The 17,508-nt window shown below is 46.3% G+C and overlaps 1 protein-coding gene across 1 annotated transcript in view; it reads right to left on the bottom strand.

The window, feature by feature from the left end:
- Positions 1–28: 28 nt before the first annotated feature.
- RCOR1 (REST corepressor 1) overlaps positions 29–17,508 on the bottom strand; it is a 124,601-nt gene continuing 107,121 nt past the window's right edge. The window contains exons 8-12 of the mRNA XM_046008608.1: positions 14,829–15,023; positions 8,761–8,838; positions 8,470–8,527; positions 7,532–7,761; positions 29–4,189 (exon numbers count right to left, since the gene is read on the bottom strand). Of these exons, the coding sequence (XP_045864564.1) occupies positions 4,148–4,189; positions 7,532–7,761; positions 8,470–8,527; positions 8,761–8,838; positions 14,829–15,023 (603 nt within the window). The 3' untranslated portion in view covers positions 29–4,147. The remainder of the gene's footprint in view (positions 4,190–7,531; positions 7,762–8,469; positions 8,528–8,760; positions 8,839–14,828; positions 15,024–17,508) is intronic.

Here is a 17,508-nt window from a genome sequence, read left to right as displayed (position 1 = left end):
GCAAAGGGGAGGGTGCAGAGAATGGTTTTGTCTCATATTTTATTACATCAATGGCTTGAAAATTTTTTATTTAACTTCAGCAAGTATTAGAAATAGAAAAATGAATTCTGCAGAATTTCACAAATAAATTTTTCGATCTCCACTAACAAATGTTATCATTCAATGGCTAAGCAATTATAATGCTATGAACATTCACCACGAGTGTGCTGATATAGAAAACAGGCAGAAAGAGACATTAAAATAGTACTTACAACAGCATTATTACAACGTATTTTCTTTAAAATTCCAACGTGGATTTTATCACTTCAAAAGATATACAGCATTTCCATTATATTTGCAAACTTAACCTTATACATCTTTTAAAATCTTGAAAAATTTTTAAGCAATCTAAAAAGCACTTAGCAAAGTTGATAGGTCTACGTAATGGAATACTATCCACTCCAGTATAAATTTTAGTTTTCGGAGAAGGTGACTGTAAACACTCATTATCACACGACATGCATAGACTCTACTGACCTTCCTTCTTCTGAATTGTAACATTGCTGCAATTGTGCTTCTGGGTAAGGAGGGGAAGCTGCAAGGGCCCGGGGAGGGGCAGGGAGAGCACTGGTTTGTGAGCATTGCACACGATCGCTAGGTTCAGATTCGCTAACTACCTTGAGTCAACGTGAAGCCAAGTTTCACTTGATACTGAACGCTTGGATCCTGGGTCACTGGACTTAGACACAGGCCGGATGAGAGAGGAAACCAGGCTCTCGTTTGAGCTGGCTCTGTCTTTCCTTTGCTCCGTTAAGCAGGGATCCAGTTAGTGTAATGCACTGTTCGGCTTATTTTTGGTACGCAATTATACCAATAGTACATCTGATATTCAGAAAGACAAAAATAGGGCGTAGCTGAAATTTAAAGTGACAATGAGCACACTTAGAGTGGTGTGTGGTATCTGCGGGAACTTTTACACACAGAAAACAACTGCTTAATTAGTTTACCACCGTAAGCTTGGAAAACTCAACAATTTTTTCATTTTCATTTTTTGATTAGAGAGGTCGGTGGTCATCAAAGGGTCTTTGTAGGTTGAAACCGATCAAAAACCACTCTGAGGAACCGGTGTCCTGGTGGGCACGAACACACCAAGAGCACGCGGCGGGTGTGTTACACTAACCGCGGGCACCTGTGGACAGCGGCGCCAGACTGTGCACCCCGGCAAGATCAGCACAACTGAGGCACGGCCATCCCGGTTAAAAGAGCTATGTTACAGGATCGATCGCTGTTTCAGACCAGTCAACACAATATTCAAGTAACAAGGTGTTTAAATGGATAAGTGAAAACAATTTTTGCCTAACACTTTACACACCTACATAAAATTAAATTAAAAAAACTTAATGCATATGCAATACAATTTATATCTTTTAGGATTTCTAAACTAAAAGTTAAACTATCATTTGCTTCAATGGTACTATATTTTGCACAATAACTTATACTTAGGAGAAATTTTCCACAAAAATATATATATAATTATGACATTCACATTGATCAATTTTTAAGAAGACAAAGCTTAAGTGAACATTGCATCCGCAGCAGTTGTCACTGTGGACCCTTCCACATCCAAACACGACCTGCTGGTGCACCGAAATCTTGATATGTTAACAAAGGGCTTCACATAAATAAGATCCATCACTCAGCTTTTCAAGCGAAGTGATTTCTTGCATTTACAACATCATTGCAAAGACAGTGTAATGGAACAGTTTAAAACACAGTGCTACGTTATGCTTGAAACTACAAGGAAGGAGTCAGGCAAAGAGAACTATCTCTCTTCCTTCTGGCAAATGACAGCAACGATGCCCCCTTCCCGTGGACAGAAAGCCAGAACCGGGCTGCTGGGGGTGGCCAAGCGCACTGGCGCGGGGACTCCTCAGTGCCGGGCTAGCCCGTGAGCGGATGGTGCGGAAGGCGCCTGGGGGCCCTGCGCTGGCGCGCCGCCTACCCCACTCCCTAAGAACACGGGCCTTCCACGCATTGCCAGAAGGAAAATAGCCCAGGCACGCGGAGAGAACAGATCTACCGGCAGAACGAGACCCGCAGCAGCCAACTCCCTGCTGCCACCTGCTACTTCCGTAAAGAGGAAGGAGGCCTTGAGAAGAAGCGAAGAGAACCTACAGCCTCGCTTCTTGCCTAGTGTCCCCTTAGCGATGTGCAAAACTTCCGCCACCTCCTCTCCATGGTTCACCTGCCATTTTCCACTGACACGGCAGGCTTAGGATACGAGCCCAGACAAACCCGGCGGCACGACTAGTGTTATTATGCTACCCCGTCCGGGGCGGGCAGCGAGCTGTGGCCGCCCTCTGCCTCCTCGGATGCTGTTCTTCACACGCTCCTACCTGACCCACAAACACCCCGTGAGGGCACAAGATGACGAAAGTCGGGAAAGTCCCATCTTACTCCCCTTGTGAATGACCTTTCTCCAGATATCTAAAAACAGACAATTCCAAACAGTCTAGGTTTCTAGCTGACCCTCTTCCTAAAGAGACAATCAGCAGACTTTAAAAAAAGGGGCGGGGGGGAGCAAGGTGCTTGGGAGTCTAAACACATCAAATTTTAATTGCATATATTTAAATTCTTAAGAATTCTGTTTGTGCCTTAAAGCATCTGCATTTTTTTTTTCTTTTTGGTATTGAAAGCAGGAAAAGTATTTAAATGATGCAAAACAACAGCAACAAAAGCTCCTTCAACATATTTAGTGCAGGCTGGACTGACTGTGGGCGGGACACAGGTTACATGAGAACGCGGTCTGACAGTCTATCCCTCAGCCCCACAGTGGGTCCACAGTCTGGTACGAGAATAAGTGATTCTGGAAATCTCAGAACATTTATTAGAAACATTTACTTGTTCCCAGTCCAACCAAAAGGCATTACAGACCACTTTGTACATTGTTTCTTTTCATCTTGGTCTTACTAGAGCCAATAAACTGGCCACTTCTCTGTCCTGTACTGTCATATTCAAAGAGAAAGGACGGTGTTTCTATCATCACATCGGCATACGAAGGACAAAGAAAGCTCTATGGATGACACGTAGAAGGCCAGGCACACCAATAGAGCGGGCACCAAACAATGTGTAGCTTTCCTAAAACCCTCCCCAGCCATTCTAAAAGCCTTTAGTGAGCTGACCTGCACTGTCAGAGTCTGCAGCAATTTCTCCCCTGTCTCCTCATCTCGGTGATGTTATCTTTGGCAAGCAATAAACTTTAAAGAAATAAGACACTGAAACAGAAAAAGGGTTGAAAACATGGTTGCCAAAAGGAGAAGGCACCAATTCCAATGCACAAGCACCAGGTACAGTGGTGTGGACCGCAGCTCTTGGAGCTGGATGGTGGGGTGGGGGGATCCGGAAAAGACAGGGTGGCTCCCGTCCTGCGATCACAATGCTGAAAGCTGAAGGCAGAAAGTGTTGAGGTCCACGTTCCCTTTAAGCTAGTGTCCGAGGACAGTTGCTGCGAATGAGCTTTTCTACCACTTAGGAAGGGAGAAGGGTGAGATTCAAGCCAGCTAACTTTACAAACCGTAATTACCCCAGCGTCTGGGGGAAAGGTGAGCTGTCTCAGGATGTTTGGCACAATGGAGATTATGACGCAGTCTGCCGGTATACTATTTCCAAAGAAGCATGATATCACTTAGGTGGTTGCCTCAGAAAACAAGAGAAACTTTCTAAAAGGCCAACAGGGTCACAGTCACTCTGAAAATTACATTATGCACAAAGTAGAAGTGGGCAGGCCATGCAGGAACAGAGTCGTGCCTTCCAAGTAGACTACCTGTTTGAAGCTGCTGCTGATTGGGCAGAGCTGCCATCGGTGGGGCTCAGGAGCTTCGCCTGGGGAGGGGTCCCCAGAGTCACAGGAGGCGTGCAGGCCACGAGACTCCCCAGCACTTAGGCAGAGTGTGAGAGATGCAAGGGGCTCTCCGGGAAGTGGCGCCAACATGGAGGAGCGAGCACAGGATTAAGGCAGATGGAGCACAGGACTGAAGTGTACGCCTTTTTTGGTAATAGCTGCTTGTCCACAGAGATGTGATGCCGATGGCTAGGTGATGTCTTGTAATACCTGATATCCTGGGTAGCGCAGTCGTCCATACCAAGTGCTCAAAGCTACCAGAGTTTCTCATGAAGCAGATGCGTATCTGACGTCAAGAACAGAAGCAGCCTGAGAGAAGGGAAGGGAAAAGAAAGAATCAAAGAGCAGGTCCACACCACAAACCGCTACCTCTGGCGTGCTGAGCCAGGACGAGAGGCTACAGGCCGCCCGCCTACCCTGCACACACGTGTGTCCCGAAGGGCAGGGCCTGGGCACGGCAGGCATGGTACGAGGGCGGCCTGCACAGCCAGATAGCTCAGGCTCAAATCCTGGCTCTGCCACTTTCTAGATGTGGATCCTTGGAGGAGTTCCCTTCCCAATCTGCTGCTTCATCTGCCGAACAGACATGACCATGACGTCCGCTTCACAGGACCAGAAAAAATCGCCGGAGAGGGCGTGTCAGCACAGCGCACGACCGAGGCGGCTCTCGGTGTGTCGGCACTGGCTGGAGGGAGGCCGAACACACTCAGCCAACAGCCCCCGGCCTGTGCCGGGACATGGGGGCACACACGAGAGCTAAGATCACAGGATCTTCTTGAAAAGGCTCAAAAGCATTTCTTAACTAAAACGGACTCCCAGACCCAAACCAGAATGTTACAAGTTGTCTTCGTGTTCATTGCTACCCTTATGATGTCTCTCAGACTCCTAGGGAAACCACTGGGCTATGAACCTCAATGTGAAAACAGCATTTTCTTCCGGCAACATCACAATTTATGAGAACAGCTGTTACGACAGCAGATTTCTCCTCACGAGGAACATACGTCATTCTGCAACTTTAAGGGAGACTAGATCCAAGCCAGTCCTGCCTAGCATCCCCATCACCCATTCTGGCCACATCACACACCCTGCTCTGTACTGCATCTCTGTCCGCTTCAGAGAATTCTAAACCTCAAAACCCACAGGCTGCCTTCCCTTCTCAGCCCTGAAGGAAAAAAGCCCACAGCTAACAGGCCACTATGTTACTGGAACTTCTGGCAATTCTGATGTCCTCCTCCCTGTCTGTGCTACATTTAAAATCTGAGGGCAGAAGGGGCGGGCAGGACACCAGCAGACCTCTTTCTTACCTGCTAGATTCCACAGGCTACACCAGAATGAGAAATTACAGGGGCACCCAGTTCTGGGCAGTGACTAGACAGACCATTAACCAGCATTCTAATGAGTTCCCTCAGGCCCCTCGTGGACACAGAGAAGTAGCTGGTCCTTACAGACTGATTTCCTTTTGCAAGCTGCCATACGGAGAAGAGAAAAGCAGGGTGGTGAAGAGAGAAGGCTGGTACAACAAGAAGCGCAAGAAAGGGACTGCAGCATCTGGCTGGCTCAGTGGGTTAAGCATCTGCCTTTGGCTCAGGTCATGATCCTGGTGTCCTGGGATCCGGTCCCGCACTGGGCTCCCTGCTCAGCGGGAAGTCCACTCCCTCCCTCACTGTGATCACTCTTGCGCTTGCTCTCTCTCAAATAAATAAAATATTTTTTAGAAAGGAAGGGAGGGAGGGACCAAATAAAAGGAAACAATGTGTGTGATGGCCGGGACTTAAATGACTAAAGAGGTGAAAATGTTTATGGACAACACGAAGATCATCCGTAAAGGGTAAGTGCTGGTTTTGAAGAGAAGGTTGGGCAAACAGATACGTGGAAAATCAACCACTAGAGAGAAATGAAGACATGCTGCTTGGTGGGAAATGTGGTCACGGGTGATCCAACACTCCCAGAGTCTGGGAAGAGAATTATGTGGGTATTTTGATGTGCAATCAACATGGTGAGTGGACCATGAAGAATGGCCCTTCTGGACCACAAAGAAAGAAATGTTAACTGTCAGTGAGTGAACCAGCCTTAAGAAAAGGGAGGAAAGTATATGGGAAAGAACTCACATCCCATCCCATTGGTGATGGCCCTTGGTCCCAAATTTACGACCACATTTTTTAGGCTAACCCTGCCAACATCCACTCTGATTAAATTTTAAGAAGGAAGAGAGCCAAAGCCTCCTATTATTTCTGCTTTCTGGGCCATGGAAGATGTCATTCTCGCAAATTCTAATGTTCCTTCCCTGGTGATTCTCATCTTTCAGTGCTTCTTGAGTCCAGGACATGAGGAAGTTCATTTGCTGCTAAAGTGGCAACTAGCACTGGGACAATAATTTCCGCTAAAAGCCGCAAACCCCTTCTCCCTGCTCACATGCTGCTCCGTCCCAGGGTCTCGGGCTGAGCCATGCATGTGCGTGGCTTGGGGGAACACTCACACTGTTATCAACAATAATTCTGTACACTTACTACAAAGGTTTTCTGGTAGAAAGCTCTAAAGAGTCTAACGGAGTGAGGACGTTTTGATGCCCTTCTGACAGATCTACGTGCCTGTGGCCGTTCACGCTGGTGCAGAGGCACGGGGAGCACCATCTGTGGCGCGCTGGGTGGGGGATGCCCCTGGTGAGGCACTCTGTGTGCTCGGGTCGGGGGGGGGGGACACTCTGGCTGCTTTTATAAGCAGCCTCTTAGAGTGAAGGGGGAGCATAGACAATACAGAATATATCATTTCAAATAATTCCTGCATGGTCTGAGAGAGGCTTTGGTGAGAAAGTGACTTATCCTGTAAAGCTCAGTTAACCCTTAATCCGTGTCAGTAAACAAACTCAAGTGTCAAGTGGCTGGCAGCGAACTCTCCCCTCTGCCCAGCCCCGCTTTGCTCCTCTGTGGGAGCGGGGGTAAACATATGTAGCAGGCTTCGCCAGATAAGCTGGAGAAATGGCCAGCACCCTGTCCCCGGAAGCGGGGTGACAGCAGATGGGGCTGCGCAGCCCCAGTAATCCAGCGGCCCGAGCTGGGCGGAGCCAGCGGATGGCATCGGTACAGCTACCCGGGAGACTGCCAGAATGGCAGGACCAGCCCGGGAGGTCCGGCCAACAACACAACCTGGAATTGTCCCCATCCGCATTTAAACCCACTGGCCCCAAACATCCAACAAAGGCTGGATGGTCTGGGACAACGGACAGACCTCGGAGCTCCTGGCTGGCTAGCTGGGCCGAGTCACCGGCCGTGCCGAGTCACCAGCAAGTTCATTAACCTTCCACTGGGAGGACAACACATTTCACAGGGCTGAGTCTGACTAACACAGCTCAAGGCACTTCCAATTTGCTGCTTTATGGCTGAGTTCTTACGCGACCTAAGAGAAGTCGGTAATGTGGAATGTTCTGTGGCCGGAGGAACCAGGATGGAACGAAGAATTTGTACAGGAATTAAAATGTGAATAATATACCGAGTGACCAAAACCTGACCAGCGCCAACTACTACGGTATTTATAGGTAAAAGTCAAGTCGCTGACAGAGCTGAGGGCTACAATATTCCAGAGCTGAAAGGCCATCAAAGAAGAGCCCGCTTCTCGCGCATGAAGCTGGCAGCGGTCCTGCTGTTTCCGATTTACCTCGTCTTCCTCTTCAGGCATCTTGATAGAGTTCTCTGGGGACGTGACAGGTTTCGGGCCACCGGGCCCGTTGGTCTCTGCTTTACCATGCTCTGCTTCCCATTCTTGTAAAACTTCGTCTATGTTGAAGCGGCGTCGGTAATTTACAAAAAAGTTTTTCACTTGTACCACTGATTTGTTCCCAATCACATCTGAGATTGCCTGAAAATCCCGGCCGTACTTCCTGATGGCTAAGGATGTAAGAGAGCATTGCTTTTCATTATAGGGAAAAACAACCGAAAAACCCACACAACTGAGACTAACCCCTTCCTTTATCTAGATAAGAAAACACAGGGGGCTTCTAATAGCAGGCACTATCTTTTTTTATTATTATGAACATATAATGTATTATTTGCCCCGGGGTACAGTCTGTGAATCATCAGTCCTACACACTTTACAGTGACCCTCCCCAGTGTCCATCACCCCGCCGCCCCTCCCGCCCCTCTCCCCAGCAACCCTCAGTTTGTTTCCTGAGATTAAGAGTCTCTCATATGGTTTGTCTCCCTCGCAATCCCATCTGCAGGCACTATCTTAATGTATTACACCGGTGAGGAAAAAGCAGCAATGCAGATCCATTTTGTAGATGACTGATCCAAGATGTCCAGCAGGACCCTGTCACCCAGAAATCTGCACCTTCTATCACCTCTCCCAAGATGCCTGAAGTCAGCCAGGCCCCGTCCTGTGGCTATGGGCACTCTGCATTCTTCTTTTCAGGCTCCCCAGGACTAGAACACCTCCAATGGTAGAATTCTGACAATGTGCTGCTTTGGGGTTTTGTACTTTCTGACCATTCAGAACCCAACATGCTACTCCACAAGTGGTGGGATGGGAGTGGGGTGAGGAATGACTTTTCCTAAAGACAGCCACAGCCCTAAGCCCACAAGAAGGACTCCCCCTACCTTGTACCGCGAGGAGCTGCTCTTCCGTGGTCCACCGAGCATTGCACTTCTGAACGGCCTGAATGTTCAAAGGAGTCATGTGAGCAAAATGCATTTATAGGTGCGTCTGTCCTTACAAGAACTAATGAATCTTATTTTTCTCTTATGAGAATTTCAACATCAACTAAGTTCTCAGAATTGTGTCTATACCTTTCTATGAGAGGTATACTGGAGCTGTATTACATAGGCGTTAAATTCTTAAGCCCAGAAAACTTGGTTATGAATTCTAAGAGGATGTCGGCAGAACCCTACCTCCGGAAGCCGATACGGTTCTATTCCACCGTCAAGTTTTTCTTTGAGAGCGCTGTTCGTCTGTTTAATATTCTGAATCTAAGAGAAAGAAGAAAATATTTTAATTTTAAAAATGAAAAACTTTTATCAAGATATGAAACAAAAACAGAACTAAAAAAAAAAACAAGTAAAAGAAAGAAAAAAAAAAAAACAAGAGCAAAGAAGTACTTAATCTGTATGGTAGCCAAGGGTCCCTACAGTATCCCCTTCAGAGCATCTAACTAGATGCTTTGACTTGCTCAGAGCAGCAGACAAGGGACAAGAAGGAGGGCACGGCCGTGAAAGGGCGCCTGTGTGCACAGTGCTAACCCATCATTTCCTAACAGTTCATCCCCTGAACAGCGTTTCTGGAGTCTGACACAAAAGACAGGCAACGCCTGGGCTTCCCGCCACACAGAATTGAGCTCAAGTAGCAGAGCCCGCAGAGTCAAGGCCAAAGAGAAGAGCAGGACTGCAAGGGCAGCCTCGCAGAGCCCCGAGCACTGTCTGTCCAGGCACCACATAAGGCAAAAGCCCACGCTGTAGCCTTCTTTAAGGAGAAGCAAAAAAAAAAAAAAAAAAAAAAAAAAAAAAAAGCAATCTGTCAGTTTCCCACAAGCCCACTTGTGATCAACTGCAGTCCTCACTTTCTCACAAACCATCTCTTCCACATTATTGTTTGGATGCGATGCGCCTAATCTTTCATAGCCCCTACCTCATCAAAGGAAAGACACAAACAACACCGACCATGAAATCAACCCATGGCTCCTCCTGACTTCCGCATGGACTCCTGAGTGAGCTGGGTCCTGGGAATGGGCCCTTCCCGCTCAGCTCTACGTGCAGAGGCATTTCTGGGCCGAGCACCAGGAGGACTCTGACCCTAGAGTTTTTCCTTTCTGAATAATCCCAGTGGCAAAAAAGCAAACAAGGAGAAAAACAAATTCATTTTCCCAAATAAAACCTCAAAGACACTCACGAGCAAAAGGTGTCCTCGAAAGCAGAAACCTTATTAAGACAAAGAGGAGCAGAACTCTGAGAGGTAATCCAGAGGACAGGAGTCTGGAGGAGACAGTGGTGAAGGACACGGTCTCAGGGACACTTTAATAATCTCTCCTCTACTAGCTTTTCATACTTTGACGAAAATTTCCTTTTCAAGAACTTACGTTGCACAGAATTCTAGTTTTGCACTTCCTTTCCTATATTTTACTTCTTCTAAAAGGTTTAAAAGGGAGTGGAGATATACAGGGGGCCAGTGACCCAGTAAGTAAGATCAGCGCTGTCAGGGACCAGAAAGTGAGCCTGTCTGCGACTCACAAGGGTCTCCAAGCCTACCAGAAACAGCCCACACCAAACCCTCTTGTATTAATGTCAAATCAGAACACAGAAACAACTGAAAAGGAAAAATATAGGAAATATAAACACTAAAACCAAAACTGAGGACCCTGATTTACTGAAATTTGCTTTAGTTCACTTTTAAAAAGGTACAAGTCAAATAAAATAAACTAGCACCAGAAAGTGATCCCCAGCGGGCTGCTGGGACAGTGACACCGAGCTCTCAGGGCAGCATCAGCTCACAGAAAGCTCTCTGATGCAGCACTATTCTGCCACCGCAGCTGCTTGACACGGGAGCCACCAGCCCCATGCCACCACTAAGCACCTGAAATGTAGCTTATGCAACTAAGGAATCGAATTTTTCATGTCTTCTGCTTTAATCCAAACCTGAATTTAAATGACCACATGTGTCTTCTGGCTACCTGCTCAGACAGCAGGATCGCAGACTCTGGGTCAGAGCTCTCAGGCACCAACCACCCAAAAAAATGTTGCAAGACATTCAAGATTACGTTCACTGAACTCTCCTTGGGCTAAACGCTAGACCTAGAAACCTGTGACAGGTAATTAGTGAACTTTCAAAAGTCAGCAATCTAGAATACTCCATGCCGCCGAGCGGTACGGTTAAATACATTCTTCTCTTCGCTCCAGCTCGTTGTTCACATACGTATGAAACTGGGATATACTGCGTTGTGATTAAGTAACATACCTTTTCTAAGGAGACCAACCTATTTACCACGTGCATTTTCTCTTCAAAATCAATAAAGCAGCACAGAGATGACGTAAGACGCTACATGGCAAAACATCCACAAATTCTGAACTGAAAGTTAGCTCTAAATTCTCATTAACCTTCATCTCTCTTCCTAATGTTAGAAATACTCAGTGTTTACTACCAGAATAAGAATAGGTTTGGCTGCCGACATCATACCAACAGGAGAGAAAGGCAGAGAGGCAACAAGCTGCATAAGAACCGGGACATGAGAGTCAGCAGCATTTAAAGAAAAGACAAAGGAGCAGTGGATTTGGCCTGGCGCCTTACCTGGACCTCCCTGCTCTGAATGCGACTGGTCCCTGCTCTGAATGCGACTGGTCTACTTCATCGTGCCACTGCCTCTCTCTCCACTCAGGAAGACCTAATGTGGCAGGCACTGGCCGCTGGCTCATCTAACAGACGCGTGTTTCCCAGCCCCCTTCTCACAGGCATCTTGCGCAGAGGCCGGTGGTCTTCCCCGGAGCTAGGAGGAGCGGTTCTGCAACGCTCTGGCATGCAGAAAGGACAGCAGTTCCTGGGAAGGTAAAAGCTCTTCCTGCTCCAAGGACAGCCGGGTTGGCTCTGCCTCCGGCCCCTCCTCTCTGCCTGAACGCAGACATGAGGCCTACGAAATGGCTTCTGGAGCTCCCAGTGTGAGAGGACAGCAGGGCGAAAAGCCAGGACACCATAAGCGGCAGAGGAGAAAATGTGGAAGAATCTGGGTCCTCGACAACACCAGAGAACAGGCGGGCTGATGCCAGGAACCACTGGTGCTGGGACTTCTTGCTATTTGATAAACAAACTCTGAACTGTTTGAGCTGCTGTCGGTTAGGTTTTCCACTACGTCCACGCGAGCCCTTCCCTGATGCCCACCACCCCTGGAGGCATCCCGAGAACGAACGTCCAGTGTGGGCCGGCCGCCCTGCGGGTGGGCACGTGCGTCTGGCGGCAGCCCTGACAGGCTGTGGGGGCCGGACAAGCCGTCTCCTCTCCGGACACGTGACCCCCTCTACTCCGCGTGAAGCCGAAGTCACTTCCTTCCATCAAAAGCTCCCGCTCCTGACCCTGGCCGCGGAACCGAAGGCCGTTACAGCTGACTGCAGTACCAGTCGCACCTCCATGGAAGAGGGGGCCTAAGAGGGGGGTCTCCTTTTCCGTCCTCCACGTATGACCGCCGAATGGCGTTAGGGACGCACTCGGCAGAGGGGAGACGAATCCCTGTGCAGAGGAAGATGAAAACGCATGTGGGAGCTCACGGCCCCCGTCGGAGAGCTCCTCCGCAGCCGACAGAGCTTAAAACACTCTCTGCTGCAGCAGACCTCAGATAGCCGGGAAGATCAGGCAGCAAGGATTAATCTCCTCATTTGAAAAGAGGCCCAGAAAGATTAAGTGATTCTCCTAAGATTAGGGTGCAGCTGTGCCAGCAGCCAGGGCTGGAAGCCAATCCTCTGATTGCACAGGAACACTTGGTCCTGTTCTGTGCTGCCATCGGACACGAGATGACAGACCCGGCCCACAGACCCCTCCTCGCGCCTGTGACATGACGGCGGGCCTCCTATTTAACCTTCCACGGAACTATCAAGATCAACGAGTCAAAAGTAGCAAAAAATAGGGGCGCCTGGGTGGCTCAGTGGTTTAAGTCTCTGCCTTCGGCTCAGGTCATGATCTCGGGGTCCTGGGATCAAGCCCCGCATCGGGCTCTCTGCTCAGTGGGGAGCCTGTTTCTCCCTCTCTCTCTGCCTGCCTCTCTGTCTACTTGTGACCTCTCTCTCTGTCAAATAAATAAATAAAATATTTTTTTTTTAAAAAGTAGCAAAAAATAAAAGTAAACCATCAGTCCACCACAATTGGCCTGAATTCCAGAGAGAAGGATGGGGGAGGGGCAGAACACTAACAAAAGGACAACATTAGGTTACTCAGTTCAATCTGCAGTTTAAATGCACCGTGTAAAATCAGATTCAAATGATGAGCCATTCCTCATATGAGACACAAATAATTAGCAAAGGATTAATCTTAAAAACAGTACCCTTTACAGGAGTATCATAATGTACCAAACATCTAGGGTAACTCTGACAAAGCCCTGGACATAGAAACAGCCCAACACCGAGAACTTCCAGATCTGCGCTGGGGGGGGGGGGGAGACGACAGATTATGTTCGTGAGTCCAGGCTAGTTCTCCAGTTTAATGCTAAGTCTCTATTTTGATCTATACCTTCAATACAATCCCAACAAAAATTCTAAAATTGTTCTTCTGGAAACTGAGAAGGTGAATCTAAATCTTATATGGAAACACAAAAGGCCAGGATAGACAATCTTGGAGAACTTACGATCTAGACCCGATGCTCAGCTTCGTAAGGGAGGTATAATGAAGGCAGGACAGGATCAGTGAAGAACGGACACACAGACCAGAGTTAATAACAGAAAGCCCTAAAGCAGACCATGCATGTATGGACGCGGGATCAAAAAGGTCCTACTGCACTGAGGTAAGAAAAGGAGAGTCTTCGATCAACAGTACTGTTTCCTCACGTGTGCCGACCCTACATGTAACGGCACACGGAAAAGTATTTCCGGACAGACTGAAGACCAAAATGTGAAGGGCAGAACAACACTCTGAAGATAGCATGGGAGAGTATATTGATAACCTTAGAAAAGATTCTGAACAAAATGTAAGAGCACTAGCCATAAAAGGTAAGAATGAGAAATTGGACGACGTTAAAATTAAAAATTTCATCAAAAGATAAACCATTAAGAGAGTGAAAAGGCAAGCAAGCTTCAGAATGGGAAGGAGGAAGTAATTCTGCCCCCACACCCAGAGCCGGGGGACATTTCTGTCGGCACAATTGATGGGGGCAAGGCGCTACCGGCATCTAGCGGGTAGAGGCCAGAGATGCTGCTGAACATCCACAAGGCACAGGACAGCTCCTCAGGACAATTTATTATCCAGCCCCAAATGTCAACAGTGCTGCATTTAGTAAGCCCTAATGTAGTGTAAGCAAACTCACATACATTGGCATGAGCACCCTGGAAAACTCTTTGGCACTGTTTCTGAAAATGCTGGACAGGGGGCGACTCTTGGTTTCGGCTCAGGTCACAAGCTCAGAGCGGTGAGATTGAGCCCTGTGTCAGGCTCTGCGCTGGGAGCCTGCTTGAGATTCTCTTTCCTGTTCCCTCTGCACAACCCCCTGCCCTCGAAAGAAGGGAAGGGAAGAAAAGGGAAGGGAGAGGAGGGCACGGGAGGGGAGGGGAAAATGAATAAAATAAAATGTTGGTCATATTGATACTCTATAACCCAGCAACTCTACTTAGGTATGTATCCAACAAAGATGCATACAAAACGCACCAAGAGTCATATAAAACCACATCGGTTCAGTCTGTTAATGGCCTGAAGTATCCGCCAGTAGTATAAAGTGTAAGTCACGGTAATGAGAGAGAACAGTCTATAGCTCTGGGCCACCTGGATGGACCTCACGTGCTGAATGAACACAGGAAATAAAAGAAACCACATCATATGATTTTGTTTATATAAAATCCAAAAACAGATAAAAACAATGTGTGGTTTAAAAAGTCCGACCAGTGGTCAGCTACTGAAAGAAGGCGGGTAATGAGTGAGGGGCATTAGTGAGGCGCTGGAGGTCACACCAAGTCCCCGAAGGGCAGGAATTCCAAGGGGAAATGAACGGGGCTCGGGAGGCAGCGTTCTTCCTCGATCAAGAGGGTGGCTGTGCTCACACTGTGAAAATCACACACACACACACACACACACACACACACACACACATATATATAAAAATCTTCAATTTCAAAGTTAATTTAAGAAACATCAACGGATCAGTATCTAAGATCTTCTGTCCAATTCCTTAGAAACAAAATGCCCTTTAGAGATCTGTGAAGAGCACAGCTACGTGCATTGAAACATACAAAGGCTTCTGGAACACTGTTAGCCCTCGTGCCCAGGACCGGACCCGCGGTACCTGCCGCTTGATTGAGACCAACTCCATGTCTAGCTGCCTGAGCACCGTGGTGGCGGCCGTGGCATTGGCAGAAACGGCCTCCACGTCTTCTTGAGACAGAAACATTCCTTTGGGAGGTTTCCTTTTTGCTCTATTTTTAGCTTGTGTACTATGTTTCTCTTTCTTGATCTGAGGAACTGTCTCCGTAGGGGGCACCTGCATGATAACATATTTGATAAATGAGACTCTGAAATATTAAAACGCCAAAGGAACAGTAATAAGCATATTTTCTTAATATGGCTCTAAACAATCGGAGACAAATGCCATGCCATAGCCCAAGTACCATCTAGAAACCCTAACAGGCAGTTAACAGAAACACTGGCTAACACGTCAAGCAGAAGCCCCTGCCTCCTGTGTACACAACCTTCTTCTATCACTCTAAGCTTCCGGCAATAAGCATGCTCGTTCCGGTAGTAATACAGGAAGAGAACAGATCTGCATTCTCATTCGTGTGCTGTGTACCTATGAAGGGGGAGCTACTTTATCCTAACGGTTCTTAGCAAAAGAGATGGATTTGGGAACACAGAAAGAAAATAGACAAAAAAGATTTAGCACATATATAAAAACCCATTTAAATTCCTTAAATCTATAAAGAAGTTTATTAAAATATAAATTTCTATATACAAAACTATATGACTTTTTTTATGTACCTTTTTTTAGATGACACTTAACTTTCAGGGCAACTGTGTAATTTGCCTCAAAAATACATGCTGTCATTTCACAATGCACAACTGCTCATTTTTTAAAGTGCTTTCTCTAAAACTGAAACCTTTGGAAATGAAATGTAATAAAATCTTGGCAAGGAAAGGATACTGCCTTCCTGATAACAATTTTAAGAAGAAATTTCTGTAATTGTTCATAATTTTATCTTGTTAGCATATTAACATTTGTTGATGAAGCTGAGAATACACAAGGTTTTTTTGCTTCATATTGTGAAACACTGAGATAAGCAGACTCTGTAAATTATGACGGTGCCAATGAGGTGATGAACAAGTGGTCATAAGTAATACATAAAAATATTAGTAGGCAATAACCCATGTCTGTAATAGCACTATGCTGTTCAATAAAGATCACCGATGGACCATGTACCTGTTTTAACAACATTTTAGTGCGTACAGAATGTAAGAAATAAATCATTTTCTCTTTTAATCAGAAATTATGTTATACAAATAAGAATTACAGAAATTAATGTAAAATTAAGACTTTCCTCTTTCATTTAAAATGTCCCATTGAAGAGCCTAATACAGAACAATGCATCAAAACAAAGCTTCCTAAAAATTGCAGGTAAATCTGACTTCCCGAACAATCTAATTTAGCCAACTGTTAAAATGGTCTTATTCTTCGGGCATTCATATAAAGCCCTGGCCTTAGTGACGTCCATAAAGTATTACCCATTTTCAGTTTGGCAGTATGTAGCACCACACCACAAGAAGCCTTAAAAATGTAACTAGAAGACACCGACCGAACAATTCAACTTCCAGAAATTTGTTCCAATGGAAAAAAATTCAGTGTACTAATATTTAATCATGAGATCACTTCAGCATTGTTTATAATAGCAAAAAGCGGGGGGGGGGGATTAAAAACCCTTAAGATTACTTGGCTGAATTATGTGTGTATGATAAACTAGCAAATGACCATGTATACAAATATATTTGATATGAAAACATGTTCAGAGTGTAAACAGAGAAGGTTATTAAAAATTATATATTAAGATCCCATTTTATGTTTTTAAAAAAGTGAGTACAGATTCAAAATTATAGAAGTGGACATCTTCAGTTCACAGGAAGTCATCTGGAAGAAGACACCCAAACAGAACAGTGGTCAAGGGTGATAATCATTGAGGGTGTGAATCATCTTCATTTTCCCTTTTTTGTTTCGCTGGATCTCCTACTTTGCCTAGGAAAAACACGTTATTACCGGTGTGATTTTTAATTTCAGGTATGTCCAGACCCTTTTCTTTTTCCTAGTATAGACTAAAATAGCTGTTCTCACACTTTAGAATCTTCTGACAGAGAACTCCATGCGGTTTTACTGAAACTACAGACACAGACTCTGTCTTCAGAAGAACACTTGATGAATATATGAAAGTCACATCCCACACTGAGATGCAACACTCCAGCCTGAACCAAAGAGCTGATGGGTGCCCATGGACAATGAGGCCCTTTCCTCCAAGGACTGTATCACAAGCCCACCAGGGGCCTGCCACAGATAATGCTGTGTTCTTCAGGGCTCCCGATCTATGCAAGGAGCCTTGGGTTTGACGGAGGGCCCCCAGGCATCCCACATACACTTCATTCAGCTGTGATGAATGGGCAAAATAACCTTAGACCACAACCCATTTCAAAAGGTTACTGAGATCATCTAGATACTCCATCGTTCTCAGTGGAGAGTTTACAATAAAGAAATGCTATAAGTTATAAATATACAAAACGAAAGTCATATACAATTGTAGGAATTCATGGGTCTCTTGAATCCTCTGACACAACGATTTTTAAGATGTGAAAGATTAAAAATTCACCATGTGTGAGGCTCACCGCCAACATCATCACTGCCGGTTCTGAGTAATGGGCAAACTTGCACCGAGTCCCCGCTAGCCCCCTACAGTCCTCTCCAGAACCACCGTGCAGGCCTCTGGGGCTGG

Source organism: Meles meles, chromosome 6 (assembly GCF_922984935.1).
Source record: "Meles meles chromosome 6, mMelMel3.1 paternal haplotype, whole genome shotgun sequence".
NCBI lineage: Eukaryota > Metazoa > Chordata > Mammalia > Carnivora > Mustelidae > Meles > Meles meles.
Note: the sequence above shows the minus strand (reverse complement) of the source record. Positions and strands in the feature narration are given on the sequence as shown.